Source organism: Epinephelus moara, chromosome 8 (genome assembly GCF_006386435.1).
Source record: "Epinephelus moara isolate mb chromosome 8, YSFRI_EMoa_1.0, whole genome shotgun sequence".
Lineage (NCBI taxonomy): Eukaryota > Metazoa > Chordata > Actinopteri > Perciformes > Serranidae > Epinephelus > Epinephelus moara.
In genome coordinates, this window is record NC_065513.1 from 24898541 (window position 1) to 24922169 (window position 23629).

A 23629-nucleotide genomic window follows, 5' to 3' on the forward strand; every position below is an offset into this window, starting at 1 on the left:
CCCCCCCCCCCCTCTCTGACCCGTCAGGCCACACCGCTCACGGAAGCGCTGTGAAGAGCCTTGAAGCGCCTCGAAGCGAAGCCAGTTTCCTTTCGGCGCCCATGTTAACCGATTGTGTCATCCTCCACACCAGCTGCGCCGCGCCGCGCAGCTCCGTGGCCGGCTCTGGTCTATTTTCTGCGCGAGCCGCAAGCGAATGTGTCAAGCCGGGTGACGGAGACAACAGCTGGGAGCAGAAACGCTTGTCGACGAGCATGGAGAAATGCGCGTCTGATGTGAACAGAAGTGCTCCGGCTCGTGCAAGAATTTCGGTGCGCTGCGCTTCGCAGCACTTCCGCAGGCGGTGTGGCCTTATGCAGTGCTTTCAGTGCAGCGGCCCAGGCCAACGGCCACTCGCAAAGAGGACAGCTGCGGTGGTGTTTTTTTTTCTCCACAATCGAATATCAATTTTCACATTCGAAGGTCCAATTTTTTTTCAAATTCGAATTTAAATTCGAAATTTAGAATATTCGTAGACAGCCCTAATGCCTAGTGACTGGAACCATAATGCACATGTGCGAAAAGTCTCCATTTTCAGAGGAACTGCATATTGCAAGTTTACATGACAACAGAGACGGTGCTGTTCCCTAAAAATTGCACTCTGGAACCCGTTCTCAAACATTGTGTTTTCAGACACCCAAAATGCAACTAAAGTTTACCGTTTTCGGTTGAAATCGCTGTCGTATAAACAGGACCTCTGTTTATTACAGCTTTAACTTCTGCTACAGGTCATGCAATTTGTGGTTAAGGTATATACTTCCATGCAGAAAACAGTCTATGAAGTCAGTAAAAGAGAAATTTTGAAGAGATAACCCTGCAATTTCCAGACATCGGGGATCAACGACCAATCTGACAGGTCTGTCTCTCACTTAAGTTCTCGGATAGTTTTTTGAACCAACCTGATAAAAGGTTCTCAGACAATCAGACCAGGCACATACAAAAATCAAATAATGAAATAATAAGTTCTTTTTTCCTTTGTGCTCACCTCCATGAGGGTCGACCCTGTAGACTGGATCATATTGTGGATACAGTGTGTTCTGAAGATGGAACTTGGTGTATTGTAGCACCCGCTCTATGACGTCTTCGATGTAGACAGCCTTCGGCATGTGCGTTGAGGTCATGATGTTCAGAGCTGTCAGACAGGCATCCGCTGACTTTGTGACTCTCTCCATTATCAGGTCTCTCCAAAGTTTCTCCTCATCCTCAGCATCAAGGTCCTGAGGTTAGAAAGTGGGAAAAAAACAAGAATGCGTTTTACAAAAATCCCAAAAACCCCAGCATTTTTATGAACTCTAGCAAAGAAATGTTTTCCAGTATTTCATTTTTTTTTTTTTTTTTTACTTTTGCTGCCAGTGGGTATCTTTTGATGTGTCCACATGAATACTGTATGAAGTTCTGTAGTATATCACATCCCAAGCCCCTTTAATACTGCTGCAAAGAATATTTTACACAGAAAGAGAGAGGAAAGGAGCTCACATGGTTCATCATGGTGGAGAGCTTGGATCCATCCTGGATGTTCTTTTCCAGTATATTCAGCAGCTTGACCAGCTTGTCTGACGGGATCTACAACAACAGGGACCTTTGTTAAAACCTACATCTGAAGCAGCATCACACATCCACACCAGTCCAACTAAACATCTTTATATTAATATATTTAAAGACTGTACCCTGCTGGAGATGCCCATGGCCTTAATCTTGGCGGACTCGCTTCCCAGCTCGCTCAGCTGATGTTTACCGAGCAGCAGTTCTTGAGGTATCTCATCATCATCCGCTGCTGGAAAAACCACAATGACATACAGTGAGGTTTCTGCATTTGGAGCTTCAAAACTAACCACAGTTTCAAAGCCAGTCAGCGCTGATATTTACCCATGGCAGTGAAATCCACATCCTCCAGATTCTCCAGTATGTTGTCAATGCTTGTTAAGAACCTCTTGAATGTAGACGAGTCCATCAGCTCTTCTTGGGTCAGCTTGGGTTCATATGCTTTCCGTTTCTTCTGCTTCTCCTTCATCTTCATTTTTCTGGCAACTGAGATAGAGGATGTTTATCTTAATTTTATGTTGCGGTTTGTTTTGTTTTTATTGTGCGTGCCAAATACCAACAATCTCTCTTCAAGTTTAAGGGAACTATCTGTTTTCTAGATTTCAACTTGTCGCATTAACACTGACAAGTAAAGTTTAAATGCTGTCTCTGCTTTGATATCATGTCATTCATTTAGTCTTCTCTACATGGACATACGAGCAGCACCTCCCAATCTATCAATGCTAAACACAAAAGTAAAAACATAAATGGAAATGCTGTGACAGAGGACTTGAATACACACTTTCACTCATGCTGGGTGGCGGTGAATGTTCGTCAGAGGAGTCTCGGTAGCGGCTCCCCGAGCCTCTTCGGCTGTCCCGGTGCCCGCTCCTCCGATGGTCCCCTGAACCGCGGCGCTCTCTTTCCTCCATATCCCAGGACCGGTCTTTGTCTCTGCGCTGCCGCTTTCTTGCAGCTGTAGAGATTACACATTAAGAAATGAGGCCCTTAAATCTAATACAACGGTTATACCAAAGTAGCACCAGCCCTTCACAGTTTATTGGTATTTTAATATAAAAATGTGTACAAATGTTCATAAATAGTCAACAGGCTTCAACTGTAAGCTCCTTCAGGTTCTCAAGTGCAGTTCCTGTTCAAAACATGCCTGACCACGGCTACTTCTGCATGAGGAAACCCCCAACAGCTGTGTTCCCTGACCAGCACTCGTGTTGTTCCTACATTTATGACAGCTACAGTAGCTTGAAAAATAGCTGAAAATAGGCTGTGCCAAGTTGAATTTAGCCAGGGCAAGACCCACCACCAGGGGTCTGATCCAGGTCCGTCTCAATTCCCTGCATGGATCAGAAATCTTTCTGTTGCTGCTGATGCACAAGTTATACAGAGCCTTGCCGCTAGCCACCAGCCCACTGTGACCCCTGGCACTGGGGCTTGAGCTGGCTAAATTCGAGTTGCTACAGCTGTTAAGGTGCAGACACACCAAACCGACATCAAAGAACTAGCGGCAACGAAAGCCAACTGTTACGTCATCTACGTCGCCTCACGTCGCCCTGTGTCAGTTGCATTTGAACACACTATATGGAATACATCCGACGGCCAAGTGGCACGTACGTTCTGCGCCTGCGTGAGAGAGAGGTACATCCTGTCAGCCGAGGGGTTTCCTATCTGTTCAGCCAAGCACCGCAGCACATCCACGGACTATTACATCCGGACGGATGCTCAATAAACCCGCTGCTTCTTCCCACTTTAACCTGAATAACAAACCAGGGCTCAGTGCTCCGGTTGGATCCAAACGGAGAGCCGGGGCTAGCTCAGAGACCAGCGGAGGCTAACTGGCTGTGCTTCCCTCCGGTCATGCTGGGGCTAACACTCCGCAACCTGCTCCCAGCTAGCTACGGTTTGTTATTCAGGTTAAAGTGGGAAGAAGCAGCGGATCTGTAGGGCAGCTGAGTGAAGTGGAGCCTGAGGAGGAAACACCGGTTAGCCCCGGTTTCACTACAGGCAGATTCACGCGCTACAGGGGCAAGGAAATAAAACCTGAACAGCCAATCAGTGATCTCTCTCACCGACAAGCTCCGCCACCGATTCAACATGCTCAATCGGCCGAAAAGCCACTGATGCCAAAGTGCCAACGGTGAGGGACACACCGCAAAAACTAGGCCGACAGATCCTCACCGACGGCCCGACTTTGGTAGACGGCCGACCGTCAGCTTGGTGTGTCAGAGCCTTTAACTGGAAGTCCATCTCCAGAGCTGCCACCCACTCTTCTCCCAAAGAATTACCCTACTAGTGGTGGGGATTGATGTGGGGTGCACAAGCTAGCTAATTCTTGTCTCATTTGTGGTCTAGTTAACAGTAAATTCATCAAATTCAGTGCCCCATTGCTATTTTGCTACTGTAGCTGTTATATTTCACAGGACCCACATCAGCCCAGCTTTCATGAGAACACAACCATTGAGGCTTTCGACATACGGACGTAGCCGTGGTAGGTTGGGAAAAACAAAAAAAAAAAAAAACCTATAGAAAATGCCTGTTCAGAACGGGCTGATTGCTTGGCCTCCAGTTTCCAGCTTTCTCAAGAACCGCTCATCCAAACAACTTCACACTCAACACTACATTTCTTTGGGTCATCTATTACCCGCACCAAGTGTGAAGTTGATGAGATGAACAGTTGTCAAGAAAGTCAAAAGACAAACATACATAAATACATGCAGAAATACAGACAGAGATACAACCATTTTGGTTAAATTACATTTTAAGAATAATTCTCAAAGCAAATGACCGAACTTAAAGCAACGACTAGAAGTGAGAAGAGACTAGACTTAAATAATTTGACTCACACTCTCCATTTGGGTCAAAATCGTCATCCGAGCTGACCTCAGCATATTTGGGCTTCTCATTTACAGTGCTTCGTTTCCTCTTGTTCACCTTTACCCTTTCACACAGGGGCATGGTTGACTCGATCTCTGCCAGCAGCTCTGGGGGAAGCTCCTTCAGAACCGCAGGGTCCATACCACCTGAAATTTGACAACATTTTCAAGTTATTGAAGAAAAAGGTTTTTGTTTATTTACGCGCATGGTGAAAAAATGCACAGTGGGTGTGAAAAAATGCTGTGAGGTCATCTGAAAGCAATGAACAAAGCTCCGTCTTGTTCTCACCTTTGCCAGACTTCCCTGAGGAGAGCCTGTTCTTTCCAGACTTGCTGTGCCGGATGATCCTCTGGATCTGGTCAACAGAGAGCTTTTTCAGAACCACGACAGGCTTGGGCCTCTTCTGAAAGTCCTGCACCAAACCAAGCCTCTCCAGTTTAACCTTGGGCTGTCCCCACGGTTGACTTTCATTTGACCCGCTGCCATCCTTATCACGTTTGATCTGAAAAGACAAACAAACAAAAAACAATCAGTAAAGCCCTCTGAGTTTGTCAAGTTTCAAGTTCAAACTTCATTTGAATTCACACTTAAAATTTCTGGACAGAGAATCATGGTCTTTCTCTATGGAAAAGAAAATCATGTAAGATTAAAAAATGTAAACAATGGATCAAACTGACATGAGATTGGTGATTCTGATGTTAGTTCCCAATAAAGTTCTGATTACAAAGAGTTTAAGGAATAATCCACTGTTGTCATGATGTTAGAGTAATGGTCAATACATGGTACTTTGTCAATGTTGCAGTGTTCAGGCACTTGGGGTGACGGGTCTAAACAGGAGATTTAAGTTACGAATGTTTCCACTCATCAACATTTTTCATATTGGGGAAAAATGAACAATATGAAATCACTCCTTACTGGCTGAAAAAATTAATTGGTTAATGGCAAGCAATCACTGGCCAAAGTATTTTACTTCATAAACAGAGCAATTAAGAGCCATTCTGTTCCATCCACTTAATTCAGATCATCAAGTCGTCATTTCAACACTCATAATCAGCACACTGTTTCCTGACATTTAGAATCTTTCTCAATTATATGCTGAAATTTGTGGAAACATTTCTCAGAATATGATTCAATCCAATCAATTCCAGCGTAAGCCATCTTTTAACAATTTCATCAAAACACTGCTTAGCCTTACTGAGAGGAACCAAGTGGAGCTCAGAGGGGACAAAGATGGTTACTATGGTTACATTTGAGTCTTCCTGACCAATGCTAGTAGGTTCGTAATCGCTCAGTGAAACTATGTTTAGATCTAGGTGGCATAGCCAGTTTAGCTATGGTCTGCCAGGACGACTCTTAACCGTTTTTATGGCAACTCCAGTTATCAACCAGGTAAACGGATACGTTTTATTGCTGGTACGCTGTGTGGATAATTAGATACAAGGGCTGTTCTGAAATATTTGCAATTAATCGAAGCTTCTGTTTGTGGGCTGTCAGTGTCAGGACTTTTCAGTCCACGCAACTAAAATGTGACAATTAGCCACTTTGTTTGCATGCAGGTTGCAGTAACATTAGCCATAATAGTTAGAAGAAAAGAATACTTTGCAAGACAGCTAAGCAGTTTTTAAGTGATTTGCCATGCTTGTAGATTTGTGATATATGCCTGTTTCCTTTAGCATATCTGGCACACTTTAAAACCAGTCCAGATGCCAAACTGGCAGTGTAATCTTGTTTGCTTAGGTGCTAAATCTGGCTACCACAGGTGGCTGCTAGTGCATCTGTGGTAGTTTGTTCCTTGTTTAAACTGATGCTGATTGAGAGCACAAAATAAGATATTGTAAAATATTATAAAACTCCCGTGTGCAAATATTTGCTCAGCACACTTAGCATGAGGCATGCTGTCATGGCATGAGGCTGGGGGCTGCATGTCTGAACACTGCATTGACAACAGATGCAGGAAAAGATGAAACAAATGAAAGCTTGACTACAAAAAGGAAAATTAGCTTTTTCCTCTCCAGGGTTTGGGCTGCATGATGCTGACAGTGAGAGCTTCAAGTTGACATTTACCCACATGAAACATCTGAGAAACAGCAGTGGAGCATTTCTTTAAGTTATTTGCTTTTGTTTACACACAAGACCAATGACTAAAAAATCTACTTTTAGCAGATGGTTAGGTGTGGGTTAATGTGTTAACAGAATTTTGAGACCAATCTCAGGACTTCACAACAGGCTTACAAATGGGAAAACAAAAAACATAAACAAGAGTGAGCAGTGGTGTGATTTGGTTTTGTGAGATTGCAGGCAGTGAAAAGTTGAATGATTGGTAGGTGGGTAGATATTTGGTTTGGGTCAGTCCAGATCACCTTAGGGATCTGGAAGTTCTTCAGTGCGCCACTATGCCCTCCCAGGAGCTGAGCAGGGAAAGAATCTGGAAGTTTAGCACCAGAGGCAGACGACGCTGGTTTGGAACCATCGTGCCTATTGGCGCTCCGACCAGGCTCTCCAGTGGAAGAAGCCCGGTACCTATCTCGATCACTTCGGCAGCGAGAGTCAGGGGAGCGTCTGTCTCGACCACCGGTCTCACTCCGATGCCTCCTGTCTCTGTCAGAATCTCGGTCCCTGTCTCGTCCGTGCTCTGCTCGGTTTGATGACTTTGGCATGTCTCCCCGTCTGTCAGAGGACTTCTCGTCATGTCGGTGCTTTGATGACTCTCGACCATCTCTCCTACTGTCATGTTTATCGACCCTGTTCTTGATGACTTCTGGTCGTCCGTCTGGTTTCAACCGCAAAGCTGTGTCAGAACCTTCCACTGCAGCCGGCCCACTAGCTGGTTCTTCAGGCCAGCGTTGGGCCTCAAGGGCTGGAATAGGGGCAGCCAGACAGGGGTCGAGCTGGCCATCAGCTCGGCCTGCCTGCTGGAGGTCGATGCTCACCATGAGGGGAGGGCGGCTGGCACCGTTCCCAGCTGCTGTGGCCTCTTGCGGGGTCAGTTTGCCAGCATTGCCCCCTCCTGTTGATCCACTGCCTGGGGCACCTGTGGGGCCACCTGGTCCCCCTGCACCTGGCTCCAGGGGAAAAGAGTCCTGTTTTCTCTTCTTCAGTGGCTTGTCTGTACGGAGAAAGTAGAAATTAAACATACTTGTAAAACCTTTAAAGGTATAAATCACAACTGTTCAGCTTTTATCTATTCAGTCACATTCTACACACCTTTATCTTGGACCTCCTTGGAGCACTTCTCACTGGCCGCTTCTCGTTCTATCCTTTCAATTTCAGCAAGGGCATCCAGCTCTGCCTCGTCATAAGGAGAACTGGGAGGCTGGAGACCACTGGCACCACCTGCTTGCTGCTGTTGTTGCAGCCGTGCTCCTAGGTTTTGCTGGAGAACAGGTACCTGCTGAAAGCCCAGTTCTGTCTCCATGTTGTCAGAGTTCTGGTCCATTCCCGGCAGAACATCACCTGAGATATGAGCAAAAACACTTTCACAGGGTTGTATTTAAAAAGGCTCATGGTTTTCAGCACTCCCAAAGGTTCTGACAAACAGTATTTTTTAAGACACAACTGCGTGCATGAGTGCAGCATACCTCTTATTACTGCTGCTAACAGATTAAATAGCAGTGAGAGTGATCAAGTTTCAAACTGGAGATGAAGGAAGCCGTCTAACAAAAAATTGGTGGTCCAACTAAGACTTAGCTGATGCACAATGTTCCTTACCTGGGGTATCGGACTCATTTGACTTGACCCTGGACAGCTTGAGGGTGAGTTTCGTCGAGTCCTTGTTTGGAGAGCTTACAATGTCGTACATATCTTTCTCCTCTTTCACCGCTGAGGTTTTCTTCCTTTGCTGGAGCTGCTGTTTCTGGTCAGGTCCTCCCTCCCTTGGTGAGGGCGCATAGGGAGGTGGTGACTGCAGAATCAGCGGGGGACGAGAGCCCGCTGTGAGGAAGCAGCATCAAACAGAGAAGAAAGTTATCCTCCAAAGGCGTGAAAAAAGAAAGTCCAGAAAAACAGACACAGTACTGTGATGACAATCGACAGTGCACTCTTATAATGTGCAACGCTATATACAAAGATGGTCCCTAAGACTGAGATGAAAATCGTGGCTTTGTATCTCTTTGAGGGATAATGGTTGCTGTTAGATTGTATTTATGAGCCAGAGACGGCTTTTTCCTAAATGTATGCACTGTTCCTCTTCCAGTGTCCTTACGTTTGGGCGTTCCCTCACTCCCTGCTGGTGAGCAGCCAGACTGAGGAGACCTCAGGGCGAAAGAAGGATTCCTCATGGCGGAGTCACCCTCCTGGACAACACACAGACAAGACAGGTGTAAGCAACCAGATATGAGGTTTACATTAGACTTTCAACCAAGTTTTTGTCCAACTGTTGACACTAAAGCCAGGCCTATCAAGACAACTACTGTTGGCAATAAATTTTCCCAGAAAAAAAATGCAATTAACAATATCATTGTCATTGTAAGATCATTTTATGCCACTTATGTAATGATAGTAGCATAATAATGCAAGTACACCAGAGCTGGAAATTGGCACCTGCCACCAGCCAAATGGTAGTAAAATATTCAAATGGCTGCTAAATTTGGTTCACCCACAGCCTACAGTACAAAGGTAATCTATTGCAGTAGCAGGTGGACAAAAAAGTTAATTTCCAACCATGACGTACACCCTTTAAAAGAGCAATGAAATTTTAATTCCTAAAAATATTCAGACAACATAAATAAATGTGTGTGCATGTGTGTGTGTGTGTGTGTGTGTGTGTGTAGGAGCTGAGCCAAGCCTAAGGGGAAACTCCGACAGATAGCAGAGAAGAGGACAGAAGCAAGGCAACCAGCAACGACAGGAAAACATGTCTCAGCATAGTATTTTCTCTGTTCTTTCGGCTCAGGAGGTGCGAAAAAAAAAACTTAGACTCTACGTCAAAGTCTTGTAATTGTAAGGAAAGCTGTGCTGTTTATTCTGGTATCATGTTGGCTAAATTTTGGCGACATTATTATGTAAGTAAGTGCAAATACAGAAGGGTGATATCATATGATACATGGATATGACCTCAATCATTTTTGCTAATCTTGATTAAGTCAACATCATATTATTGTGACAGGCTTAAATAAAGCTTCTCTAATGAGAAAGCACTGACTCCACTGTACAGGTTCATTATATTTACACAACTAATTTTGCAACCAAAATAACCAGAATTCGGCACGATTATTTCTCACAATTCAGAACCATAATGCTGATTTAATTTAATACAAACACTGCAGCAGTGTACATATTATTCAGCATCTGTTACACGTTTTCCTTAATATCTTCTGGACATCAAATAAACCAAAAAAGATTTCACCTCAAAACCAGTGTCAATTTGGAAACTTGCAAATTGAAAATATTTAAAGAAATTGAATGCCCGTAGCCATTTAAGACTGACTTATTAAAACCTTATTAAAACAAACACACAAATATAACCACACATATGTGGCTCGACAGGTTTAATGCAGAAACCCATGTGCCTGGTTGGTTAACATTACGTAACCACTCATTAGTACCTAAGAAATACGTGTCTTCTCTTTAGCCTTAGGCATTTTGTGAAATCTTGCACCTGAATTCTTTCCAAATCTGCTCTACTGCACAGCAGAAATTTATAATTTAGCTATTTCCATGTTTTTTCCCTGATGTGCACGCTCACTGTTGCCTGTTTACTACCCGAGCAGTGACAGTGGGGACTTTCATGTACAGTGACATCAAATAAACTACATGCTGCTTGAAGAAAATGTCTTTTTACTCATATAACAAAACTTCCAAACCTCATGCAAAGAAATTTTACGATTTAAAAAATAAAATTATTCAACACCCTGACTTTGTTGCTTATGAATGCCTGCCTTGGTCAGTCGTACCTCATTGCTCAGTCGGTGTACAATATTCATGTAGTCCTCAGTGCCATGTCTGTCTGAGTGGTGGTTGGCAGCGTTGGCCATCTGCCCCGCTACTTTGCCCTCATGGATATTCCGTATGCCACCTGGAACCATGGGACTGGCCACAGACACTGGCGGGTAAAAGACGACAAAGAAAAAGATTTATTTTAAATGATCCATTAGTGAGGTAATTACAACCACTGATCATGACAGAAAAAAATCTCTTAAAAATGTGTTCAAAAATTGCTGATAAAAATAATAAGTACTTTGCGAACCACTGATTTTAATAGAAATGTTTTTGGTTTAACTGCGTAAATTTGGCTTCAGTTCTTCCACGAGTCCCACAGAGGTTTCAGGTTGAAACAAACCTGTTCCTCCTGATGTTGGTTCCAGTGAACTGGGAGTGTATGATCGATTGCATCTGAGGAGGCACTCTAAATGCAAAGCTCTGGAATTTCCAACCAATTACATGTAATTGCAGAAGCCACAGTTTTTATAAAATTAAACGTGCATTCGATTTATACTTGGAGGGCATGAATGTTCTAGCCACAGCGACCCAATGCGTAAATCCATAACACAAAATTTTTATCATTATAGATGACAGTAACAATAAACACAACAGTAACTCAGGATTTTAACTCTATAAAATACATTTCTATATATATATATAACACTGATAAAATTAAGTTAAAATATACATTAACAAACAGCATAACAAACATTTGCTGCACTGCATTTCTTTTTGCACATCTGCCAACATATACAACAATGACAATATAGCGATAAGCCAAAACTGACTAATAGCATCGACTCTACTGACCGCCTGGGCTAAAATCAAAACTGACCAAATATATCTAATTAATAAACAGCAAACTATATAATTTTATAATTTTATACTTGAATTAAGAGTTAGAGATAGTTACTTTCACTTGTTATTTCAAATGTGTTACTTTCAATAACACTAGGAAATCTAAAACAAAAGTATTTTAAAGCAATAAAGCGATGAGGCAACACCTGTGAGGCAACTAAAGGAAGTGATAGGTTTGAACCAAAAGTGGCTTAACAAGGAAGGAACCAAATTCTGTCCACAAAACCACAGCTGCTAATCATGTGCAACAAACAGACACCAGCACATGCAGTGCATTTAGAAGACAAAAGTCAAAAATTGGACATTCAAATGTACTCTGTAGGCATGCACCCATTTATTGGCTGAACATCGGTATTGGCCGATATTTAATTTGTTGACTGCCATCGGCCTATCGGCACATAAATTGACATTCACCAACAGCAGTGGTGAATGTCATGGTATCAGTCAAGTGTTATCTTTTTTTTTTTTTTAAGATAGAGAGAGGGAGAGACATGCAGCAAAGGGCCACAGGCTGGAGTCGAACCCGGGCCGCTGCAGCAACAGCCTTGTACATGGGGCGCCTGCTCTATCCGCTAAGCCACCGACGCCCCGGTCAAGTGTTATTTTAAAAATTGGTATCGGCCAAGAATTTTCACAGTTGGTGCAACCCTGGTACTTTCCATTGCAATTAATATGTAGCTGATAAAATCTAGAGGGGGAATGTCAGAAAGCAATAATTAAGTTTACCAGTTTAACATGAATATCTAAAATAATCATACGAAATAGCAGACTTCACACAAAACCTTACTAAATGGGGATCTTTGGCTGCATGCACACTTTTTAGGAGACTCCATCAACCCCACACTTTTACAGTATACTTGCATACAACACACACATACACTCCTACCTTGTTGTATCTGTTGGTGTTGGTTATAGCTGGGTGGTTGTTGGTGGGGATACTGCTGTATATATCCAGGGGCAGGGCTCTGAGGAGTGTAGGGGCTGGGCACTGGACTGTTCTGGCCCATGTACCGACTACTGGAGCCAGTCTGGGGCGCCACAAACCGGCTGGAAAACAAGAGGAGAGAACATGGATAGAGAAAGTGAGCAAGCACATAGAAGGAAGCTACATGCCTAACAGTAAAATATTATAACTTGAATAATTCAAATAATCCATGAAACTAGATAATAACACCAAATGTAGTGATGCAACTGGGATAATAATTAGAGAAAGAAAATATGTTAATAACAACTACATGGTTATGTTTTATAGTGTTATGACACATCAGAATCCACTACATTTTCCAACTTGACTCACCTTGGTGGATTGGGAGAAATCGCAGCCGGCTGGAAGTTTGCAGGCTGGGCAGGGCTATGCATGGAATTTTGGGTGATCTTGTATGGTGGTACCATCGGCTGCTGCATAACATCTGTTCAGAAAAGAAAATACAGAATATTTTCATATGAATATCAAAATGTAACTGGTCTTTATGATTGTATGCTTTTGTGTCATAATGTGCAACAGGTATTTATCTCCATACTTTTCTCCCTGAAGATGCCAGGGTTCCTGGCCAGCATCGTCTGCAGCAGCAGTGGTGCATCTCCCTCTGGCTCATCGCTACCCAGGTTGTCCTTCAGCTCTCTGAGAACACACACAGAAATCAAGTTCAGTCACATTATAGGATGAGAGTAAGACAAGTGGCAGCATAATTATGAGTAGTAAGCAAAAATTCATTACTGAATAATGTTTAAAATCTAAGCATGTATGAATGCAAATATTCATTGCATTAAACATACACAGGACTAATTATGTGTTTATATTTCATGAGATGGTAGCTGTCATTTTAATATATTTTGTTGTATTCTCGAGTATTGATTTGTCGGGTATATATTTCAGTGGATTTACATGAATAAACATAAGTCAATGTCTCGATATAAAATGACATAAAACACGATAAAATTTAGCCTCATTGCACATTGCTAATACATCTAAAAAATTTCCCTGCGGGTAAAGCATTAAAGAAAATGTCTGCAACTTTTTCACCTTTCAATAACAGCTTAAAAATCCTTTCGATAGTGCACTGTAATAGTGAGAACAGCGCCTCTTTCATTCCCACTCCTCGCCTGAAAAGCCTATTCTTGCACTATGTAACTTTGTTGAGCAGGCTGGATCTCCCAAGAGGAGTTTGTAACACTTTACAGCACTATCTAGCTGGCTGTTAAGCAAAGCTTTACGTTTTGTTTTCTCAATGCTTCATCTGTATGTGCGTGATTCTGATATTTTCTTTTGATATGTCTGACGAAAGTTTGAAATTTAGATCTGATTTGTGTCATATCTTACAGGAAAAAACAGCAGAGTGTACATTTCTGCCAATGATATCTATGAAAGATTGCGACAAAGGTTGTAACTTATCAGTATCATCCCTGTCACGTAGAGGTTTGTAGTTCTTCTAAACACCACCAAAGTCACATTCAAACGCTGAGTTAACTATGTATATGGGCTGAAAATGCTAGCAGTATTTCAGCCAAACTAAAATTTTCTATCATTCTTTTTGCTTTCTTAGCATTCATCTCTGATTACACAATTAATAAAACTATACAGAGCCACATTTGTGTAAAATCCTGTAATATTATCCTCTCAGCCGACAAAATTCTTTGGCTTCTAATGTTTTATTCGCTGGTCTCAGATCTTTCAGCTTGTCAACAAATGCACGTGTACAGCTGTCCATGAGACTCCATGAAACAGGCATGACACCAACAAGGTTTCAGGCTTCTTAGCAATTTTTCATAAATAAAATTAGTAGGGATGTAAACTCTGCTGCAGGATTGTCGCTATTTTCCCATTAGCCATGATAAAAAAATTTGAATGATAAAATATAAATAAAAAAATCAACAAGCATGTAAATTTATGAAAAAAATCCTGAAAAAATAAGCATTCTCTGGTCTGAAATGCTGAGAGTATGTCCACTGACGGCGCTGAAACTAAGAACGAGTGAACGAGTGTGGCCACACAGCAACAGGCTCTCGTTCAGCAGCTAACACAGCAGCACAAAGCAAAAACCCACAGCAGTGAGCAGGAACAACCAGGCCAGGTCGCCAATTAGGACTGAAAGGTGCATTCGTGACAGCTAGTTTGCTTGTGTTTATATGATTGTGGCATTTAACAGAGTTGTTTATTCATGCATTTATTGGACTGAAAGAGCTAAGACCTCGCCGCTTACTCACAGGGGGTTAACGAAACAAACCAGGTTACTTGAGTAACAGCGTAACAGTCTAATAACTCCGCAAATCCAGTAGTATATATTTCAAAAAATATTTTCACATTATCAGACATTATTTTCCAACATGTAGAAAAAGCCATCCATTTTCAGGCAAATGTGTTGCCTCAAATCTTCAGGTAGGGTCTGTCTCTATGTGAAGGACACCATTTTGCCATATACACACTTTCACTTTAACACTCACATGTGCTCTGTGGAGACCTGGTTGAGGCCATGGGCTAGCTGGGAGGCCAGATTCTCATCCCGACAGCCCAGTAGGCAGGTAACTTCCTCTGCGATCCTCCCATTGTATAGGAGGCTCTTAGTGGTGGTGGCCGGGAGAGGGGAAGGGAGGGGCAGCTGGTTCAACACTAGAGAGATAATGTAAAGGACAGAGGTGGGAGGGTAAAGAAATAAAGATGAGACAGAAGCAGACAGTGTGAGAACCAAGCATGAGCAACACAGGACATTGAAAAGTAAAGAGAAGAAAAAAAGACAAGGCAAGAGACAGAATACCCAATCACAATTGCAAATTTTCATTTGTTCAATATTTCAGAGGAGACAACACAAACTGTGACAGTGTGTTCGGAGCATGGCTGTGTGTCACTCACAGTCTGTGAGGCTAGCGATCCCAGCGAGAGTGGTGATGGGAACATGAGGCATATCCCCATTCATGCTGAAGGTGAGGGTGGGGGAGTGTGTTGATACACAGGTAGATCAGGGGGTCGATGGACGACACCCGTCCTCACATCTCCTGACTCCTAAGAGAGACGGAGATCAGTCAGAGAGAGAGAGAGAGAAGGACAAAAAACAGCATGAGTGATAGACAGGAGAAGAAGTGGAGGAGAAAAGGCGTACATTTGTAAAATGAGTAAAAGAGGCAGAGAATAGACGGGATTGAAAAGAGATGAACAAAAATTAATATAATAAAACAATCAATATTATTCAGACAAATCCGAAACGTGGAATCAAACACCTTGAATGAGGAAAAAATTGTTGACTATACTGCTATATCTGTCCTGATGCTGATATATTTTGTAGGGGGGGACATTGTGTCTCCTGCATTATCTGTAAGCCACAAATAAAAGTGTCTTCACAGCAATCAAGACAAACTGAGATGGATCTCTCCCTTTTCATATCTAGAATATCATTATTTACATACGTTACTGATTCTCCAGGGGGGAATCCTCAGTGCTCTCTCCCTAGGTTACAGGGACACCGAATCAGGAATGTCATGCCACTACCACGAGTGCAGGTTAGGTGTCTTTCTCAAGAAATGCTCAACAGATACAAATGCACAGAGGACTGAGACCAGGCCGTACCGTTAGAGAACAAGGTCATTAAATATTAGACCATCCTGCTGCTAAGTCGTGATATGTTATTACACTGGTACATACTTTAAGAAGTGTCAAGTCAACGATAAATTATCCAAGGCCAATATACAGAGAAATAAAATCTTTACATGCTTGTTATATTTTGTTACACCTTGATGAGCAAGTCTGAGTTCAGCCTCAGTATAGTGACTGATGCTTATTATGAGTCATTTAAATGTCATGTCAGATTACTTAGATCTCCCCTAGTAGCAGATACGCAATGTACAAACATATTGGTGTCTTCTAGAGAAGTGGAAACCAACATGTTATCTGCATGGAAAATATATTGAAAAAAAAAAAAAAAAAAAGTTGTAAACACAATTGTGCATCATTAACGTTACTGTGTGGCTTATTAGGTTAAATGGCAGAAAGGGGCTTTGTAGATTGGAAAAGCATGACCATAGTTATGTATCATGCTGCAGCAAGTATACTTAGTGAATAATATACTGCCTCTGTGATAATGTACTTCATTAAATAAGTACTTTGGTAACACAGTAGATATTGTGCCGTGCATTTCAGTATAGATAACATTCCTCTATCATTACACTTAATATGGCCAGTACTATGAAACTCAATAAGTAGTTAACTGATGTAAATCTTTGTTCACAAATTTCAAACCAGCTCTGCTATGGTGGCTCTGCACAAAGTAGGACCCTGTGTCGCACTTAATTTGTCTTAAATCCTTTTGCTTGTTGGGTGTCCTTGACCTCTCAAGTAAGATCGCACAGGAGGTCAAGAAAAAGCAGAGGAAAAGCCAGCTGCAATTTTCAGAATATCAGCCCATGCTTCATGGATAAACCTGGTTGCGACAACAAGCCGATGAAAGGCCATTACGGGGCTCTCTTGTTATCCACATTTACTCTCCATGACACAAAATTATGATGAATGTGTTTACATATTATAGACTCTGAAATTAAGGACATTGATTGCATGAGCCTCAAATACACCATAAACACATTACCAACATTCTCAGTTGCCTCAATTAAGAATAAATGGACATTACTATTGATGATAATGACAAGTCAGTGAAACGATAAATGACTGAAAGCATTATAATAGTACCTTTTTGAAGAATTCTGTGCAGTCTCGGGTGGACTCACTGACATTTCAGATAAAAAGTCCTACTCCTTCAATCTGTTGAAAGAGAACACGGCTCTGCATCAGACTTTGTGACACATAACTGCATGTTATTCTTCTCTGGGGACACTAGAAACTAACCCAAAACAGCAAAGTAAGTCCAGCTGCAGCATCACAATATTGACTATCACACATGCTTTTTATTCTTGCAAAGCCCATGCACAATCTTCAAACCCAGATGCAACAGTGAGCAGCACTGACCGACCTTGTAAGAAATCTTTTTGATGACTGCTAAGAAAATGCAACATGTACAGTAACTTCTGCAGGACACTATTTTCCCTTAAATGTGTAAACACAATGTTACAACCAGACCTCGGTGCAAGCTTACCACTGAGGTCAAGTAGTAAATACGTGCAACAGCTCCTGCACGACATAGCTGTTACAGTAGCTCAACAGATGGATATTGTAAACATTACATTAGCTAGCTGCAACGTTAGCATGCCTCGTCTATGTGCTCTTCCTCAGTACGCAGGGGCTTGGCTGACAGCTGTGAGACTGACAGGCAGGAGGCAGCACAAAGGAACAGATGCACTGTGATGGTGGCGGCAGTAGTGGGGGGCTGCATCCTCCAGTAGCCGACAGCCACCGTGCGCATTCTGCACACTGGCTAACTGCAGAAAGCAATCAAACTGTGCCTGTTGTAGCCAAGAAGCAAAAATGTGCAAGACCCCGCTAACATTTACATGTCCACCAAACTCCGATAGTTGAGTAAGTGCAGCTGAGGCAACGGAGCTTGTACCCAGGCTGTAACGTTAGGCACTCAAAACATTTCAAAACAGGATAGCAACCAAAACCAACATTAGCTCCAGCAACTAACGGACAGCGTTAGAAGTAAAATTACACAAGACAATAACAACCCAACAATTAGCTAACATACAGTTGACGTTAGCATTCATTTAACTGTTTACCTTAGTTAGCTGAGATGCCAGCTGCAGCCCGCTAACGTTACATGCGAACAAAATCATCAACGCTACACTGCCAAGAAGTTGGCTGCCTGGGTCTTCCGAGCTAACCGCGAAGCTAGTGTTACCACTTATGATAGCAGCTAAGATCACTAACGCTAGCTGCCTAACATTCGCTAACAACAATAGTCGTGTTTTAATAGCTAGCTAGTTATGCTAACTAGCCCCTAACTGTTGTTGGTTAGCTTCTAATGCTGTTTCCCCGTTCAAATAAAGGGACGGCAATTCAAATAATACAAGGAAGCGCTTGTCGGGGTTGATGAATGTTCGTCAATTTCCCGTGAGCTCGGGAAAATGCGATGTGTTGGTGTGAGTAGATGTAAAAGCAACGGGTCGGAATTCAATTCCGTGGCAACGGCCCAATCCTCGGGCTCGACAAATGACATCCAGTTGAGGCCGTGCGCCTTGGCGGAGCAAAAACACACCTAGCTAGCTTGGCTGGCTAGTTCGCTAGCTTCCGTTACCTCCCGGTCAACGATTAACGACGCCGTAGGTGGTCTTGCAGCAGAACATTCATTACTGTTATAATTAATAATCGCAATTTAAAAAGTTTGTTGCATAAAGATAGATAGGTGATTATATTTACCTTCGGATGTTGCGTTCAAAGGGAGGGGAATGTTTTAGCTTGGTTTGTGTCCGTGTCCGTATCTCTAGCTCCCCCTTTCTTCTCTCTCGCAGCTCCTCCAGAAGGAACTCGATTGGCTTGCCAGCTAGCTGGTTAGCTAGCTTGCTAGCTATCAACAATAATCCGGGTCGGACTGATTCGTTCTTTTTCCGTCACTCAAGGGTGAATGTTTCAACGTACATTCATGGGGAAACATTCGTTCTTCGGAGTTTCAGTCGGTCTGCGCCGACATAAACAATGAGTGCAGCCAATTTCGACAGTAAATGAGAAATATGACGATTGTTGCGATCATCAAGAGGCTCTCCTCTCGTAGAACAAAATGCCGACCGGAAGTTCTGCCGTCTGACTGACCAAAGATCTCAGGAGTGACTCCCTCCATCGGCGCCAAACAAAATGCCATGCAACGTTTCGTGTTTCAGCCGCAAGGCAGCGCTGTAACACAACCTAAACTCCTCTAGTACAGAATATTTACTTTTAGTTTTAAATAAATAAATATATAAAGAATTAATTTATTTTTCTGGTGATTAAATAAGCCATGGAATTACCAAAAATATCAATTAAATCACTATAAATATCTTAAACTTTCTTCTTGCATACACTAACATACAGTACAAATATTTGTAAGATAAATTATGCTTTTTTATTATTATTATTATTTGTTATTATACACACTCATATCCAAGTATTTTCTGTTATGTGTGCTGTGGTGGAGGAAATACTCAGGTAGGCTACTTAAATAGGTCTAACTGTGAAATAAAACTGAACGTGAAATTGAAAGTGTATGTTAAACAAAATTTTTAGGTGTAATTATAGATTATAAACTATGTTGGAAGCCACACATTGAACAGATTAAATGGAAATTATTTAAATTTATTGCTGTTCTTTATAAGACAAGGGAGTTGTTTAAATAGAAATGTTTATATTATATTGTTCACATGTAATGCCGAACCTTAGAAAACAGCCCTTAGAATAACACATAAAGCAAGTTATTGTGAATTTACTAATCAACTGTTCAAAGCATCCTGCACCTTAAAACTTCCGGACATTGTGTATTTAAAAACACTGGAAATACTTTTTCGAGTTGTGAACAAAAGCCTTCTTGTCTTTATTCAAAAATGTTTCAAATTAAGAGAGGGTATTATAATTTAAGAGGTTAGTTTACATGTTAAGTGAGAACCATGTAAAATACAGATGTGTTTCAGTTTTGAGAGTCAAGTTATAATGGACTCAGTGCTGGTTTGAAACTGTGTTGCTCTCTGGTGAGTTTTTAAAAAGCCTTGAAATGTAAAATGATTACGGATTATGATGCAATGTAATTTATTTATTTCCTTTCTTTGGTATTGTTGTCATTCTGGGTTATCCTATGGGTGATATAGGATAAGCAAAAATAAACCTGGGGCTTCGGCCTATTCCTTTTTTGGTTATTGAGTGTGAGAAAATTTGTGTGAAATAAATATGTAACTGAAATTGAAATTATTCATTCATTCATTTAAGTGAAGTACCACTGCTATTTACAACCCCAGTTCCAAAATAATTGGGACAGTGTGTGTAAAACGTAAATAAAAACAGAATACAATCATTTGCAAATCCTTCTTGACCTATATACAGTCCAAAGACAAGATATTTCATGCTCTTACTCATAAAAGGTATTTATTTTTTCAGTAAAAATACACTCAGTCTGAATTTGATGCCTGCAATATGTTTTAAAGAAGCTGGGACAGGGACATGTTTACCACTGGGTTGCATCACCTTTCCTTTTAACACTCAGTAAACGTTTGGCAACTGAGGACACTGTTGAAGTTTTGAAAATAAAATTCTTTCCCCCTCTTGCTTTATATGCCACTTCAGTGCTCAACAGTTCAGGGTCTCCACTGTCGTATTTTGTGCTTCATAATATGTCACACATTTTTAATGGAAGACAGGTCTGTACTGCAAACAGGCCGGTCTAGTACTTGCACTCTAACTATGAAGCTACGCTATTGTAACAAATGCAGAATGTGACTCATTGTCTCGTTAGAAAAGATGTCGTCTGGATGGCAGCATATGTTGCTCTTAAACCTGTACGTGCCTTTCAGCATTAACAGAGCCTTCACAGATGTGCAAGATGCCATGGGCATTAACACACCCCCATACCATCATGGATGCTGGCTTCTGAACTTTGGGTTGGTAACAATCTGGATGGTCCTTTTCCTCTTGATTACCATCCAGTCCATCTCAGACGAGCTCAGGCCCAGAGAAGTCGGAACAGTTTCTGGATGCTGTTGATTATGGCTTTCACTTTGCATGGTGGAGTCTTAACTTGCATTTGTAGCTGTGTTTATCAGCAATGGTTTTCCAAAGTGTTTCTGAGCCCATGCAGTAATATCCTTTATACAGTCATGTTGGTTTTTAATGCAGTGCTGCCTGGGAGGTCAAAGGTCACAGCCAGTCAGTGCTGGTTTTCTGCCTTGCCAGATTTCTTCAGATTCTCTAAATCTTTTGATATCATGAATTGTAGATGGTTAAATCTCTAAATTACTTGCAATTGTGCATTGAGGTTGTTTTCAAACAGTTGGACTGTTTGCCCACACAGTTTTTCACAAGTGACCATCCTCCCTTGTGAACAGCTGAGCCTTAGGAGAATGCCTCTTTCAAACCCAGTAATGATACTTTCATTTGTTACCAATTAACCTGTCTACCTGTGGAATGTTCCAAACAGGTGTCTTTTGAGCATTCCACAACTTTCCCAGTCATTTGTTGCTTCTGTCCCAACTTTTTGGGAATGTGTTGCCAGCATCAAATTCAGAATGAGGGTATATTTTACAAAGATCAATCATGTTTATCAGTTTGAACATTAAATATCTTGTTTTTGTAATTCAGTTGGTGAAAATGGATTAGCAAATTATTGCATTCTGTTGCATCCCAACTTTTTTGGAATTGGCATTGTAAATAAACATACTCAATTACCAGTAAAAGTCGCTAATAATGCATAGTATTTTAAAGGCTGTTCTTACCATTAAATCTTGATCTGCAAAGTAACTAGTAACACACTGTCATATAGAGGAGTTATACTTATAATATGAAATGTAGTGGAGTAGAAACATAAGGACCATTCTTGGGTAAAGGTACTACATACCACATCTATCTATCTATCTATCTATCTATCTATCTATCTATCCTGACTGTTTATGGTAAATGCACTCTGCAAAAGTTTTTATATTTGCCAAATTTACAAGCTATTTTTTCCAGGAAGTGTGAAGCATGGTGTTTTGAAGGAGATCTCTGTTTGACCTCAAGGTGTCAGCATCTGCATTTGTTAAACATGATGGTGATTGGTTTTCTGAGATATACCCACTGAAGCTACTTCAAAAGTAAACTACAACTCTGCAAGCTATTACTTCACACTGGAAGAAGCTGAACTACGGCCCAGGGAGACATTTAATTTGGTTAACTAAAGCTATGTACAAAACAAACAACTTTGTGACTGTTTACATGTGATTTGAAATTCTAACAAAAATGCCACTCAATTGAGTTTTTGTGGAAAATGCCCACTTTTTTACAGGTCATACATAAGCTAGAAAATAAGAAATAAAAAATACCCACTACACATGGGAACGTGTAAGGAATCCAGGAGTCCAGATGAGCACCAAGCAGGATTAACCAGTTCACTAAGTAACTTCTAGCAACAGCATGCAGCAATTAATAAAGTTAGTGCAATAATTAATACTTCTGAATAACTGACAACTAATAAAGAAAATCATTCCTGATTTTTTTATGGCCCCAAAATCTTTGTAATTTCAGTAACCTGCCCAAAAAATGAGTTAAAAACTCTTTAAGTGCTTGAATCACTCTGCAGATATTAATTTAGTTGAACTATCAGCAAGTTACTGCAAAATGTAAATAACCTACCATCTTAAATACATTTATTTCACTACTCTCCAACTATGCTGCTGTGTTATCCTGTTTTATTTTGTGTTTCTTTAACACTACATTTCTACATATCATATGAGACCATATGGATGTTCTCAGAATATCATATAAACCAGAGAAGAGAAGACTATAAAGACTCCTCTGCTAAAACAAGGCGTTAAAAAAAAGCCAAATAAAATGAATTGCCATGACTGAATTTTATGTCTTCTTAAGCCCTATTATGTACTTTTGAAAAACATCAGAAACTGTTTTCTCACAATCTGAATTTAAATCTCCCAAAGCTTGGATTTATCAAATTACAAAAGAATATCTAATTGTAGAAACTACACAGATGTATTGTTGCTCTACTTACTGAGTGTGTTTTCTACAGATCTCTGATAGAAACAAAGATTTAGCTGCACAATAGCGTTGTAGATAAATAAGTTTTCTGAAATGTTAAAAATCTTTCTTCTACATATATATATAGACATATATATTACACAGTTAGTATTACACTGTTAGTACTACTAAAACCATTACCAATATAGATATAGTATGTAGCTCAGCAGCTGACTGACTCCTGTCAGTGGAGTGCTGCTGCCACCACGTGTTTTATGGTAAGTCCTGCACACAGAAGTAGATGATTAAGCTGCTAATCTGCTTGTAAAGGTTCACAGTGTACAGTGTTTGGGAAGCTACTCTGAACACAAAGTTCTGCAGGCTACCAATAACCTCACACTGGAAGAAGCTGAACTACAGCAAAGCTCCCCTAATGGAGAAATGCAGTTCGGCTAACTAAAGCTACTTAGAGAAAGTAGTTCAGACTATTTTGTAAAAACTATAATCAAATTGGCAGTGTATATGTGATATGAAATCATAACAAAACATGTTTAAAAAAATTACCTGTCAGCAAAAAATGCCACTCAAATACCCCACTACTGGGGAAGTGTAAGGAATGTGAGCTTTGGTTTTGTATACAGTGTTCATAAGTCAGACACCTGCCTTCCAGAAAATAGTGTCCAGGTGGGGGTATCACACCAAGCGGGATTACTCAGTTAGACATGTAACTTCTAAAATAGCATGATAGCAAGCAAAAGGCAAGCAACGTCTGTCAACATTTGTTCAACAACCAAAACATATGCCTAATGGTTATAGCAATATCAACATTTAAATGAAAAAAAA

The 23629-nt window shown here is 41.1% G+C and overlaps 1 protein-coding gene across 2 annotated transcripts in view; it reads right to left on the minus strand.

Annotated features, from left to right (window-relative positions):
• nipbla (NIPBL cohesin loading factor a) overlaps positions 1-18901 on the minus strand; it is a 35220-nt gene extending 16319 nt beyond the window's left edge. The window contains exons 1-19 of one of the 2 annotated variants that reach the window (XM_050050552.1): positions 18521-18901; positions 16898-16969; positions 15074-15223; positions 14668-14833; positions 12747-12847; positions 12524-12635; positions 12113-12273; positions 10341-10489; positions 8651-8741; positions 8158-8379; positions 7654-7902; positions 7380-7555; positions 4738-4951; positions 4419-4595; positions 2363-2536; positions 1906-2067; positions 1707-1813; positions 1516-1602; positions 1025-1256 (exon numbers count right to left, since the gene is read on the minus strand). In XM_050050552.1, the coding sequence (XP_049906509.1) occupies positions 1025-1256; positions 1516-1602; positions 1707-1813; positions 1906-2067; positions 2363-2536; positions 4419-4595; positions 4738-4951; positions 7380-7555; positions 7654-7902; positions 8158-8379; positions 8651-8741; positions 10341-10489; positions 12113-12273; positions 12524-12635; positions 12747-12847; positions 14668-14833; positions 15074-15137 (2644 nt within the window). In that variant the 5' untranslated portion in view covers positions 15138-15223; positions 16898-16969; positions 18521-18901. Of the gene's footprint in view, positions 1-1024; positions 1257-1515; positions 1603-1706; positions 1814-1905; positions 2068-2362; positions 2537-4418; positions 4596-4737; positions 4952-6809; positions 7556-7653; positions 7903-8157; positions 8380-8650; positions 8742-10340; positions 10490-12112; positions 12274-12523; positions 12636-12746; positions 12848-14667; positions 14834-15073; positions 15224-16897; positions 16970-18520 lie in introns of both variants that reach the window. The other variant, XM_050050551.1, reaches the window with a different exon arrangement.
• Positions 18902-23629: the final 4728 nt, after the last annotated feature.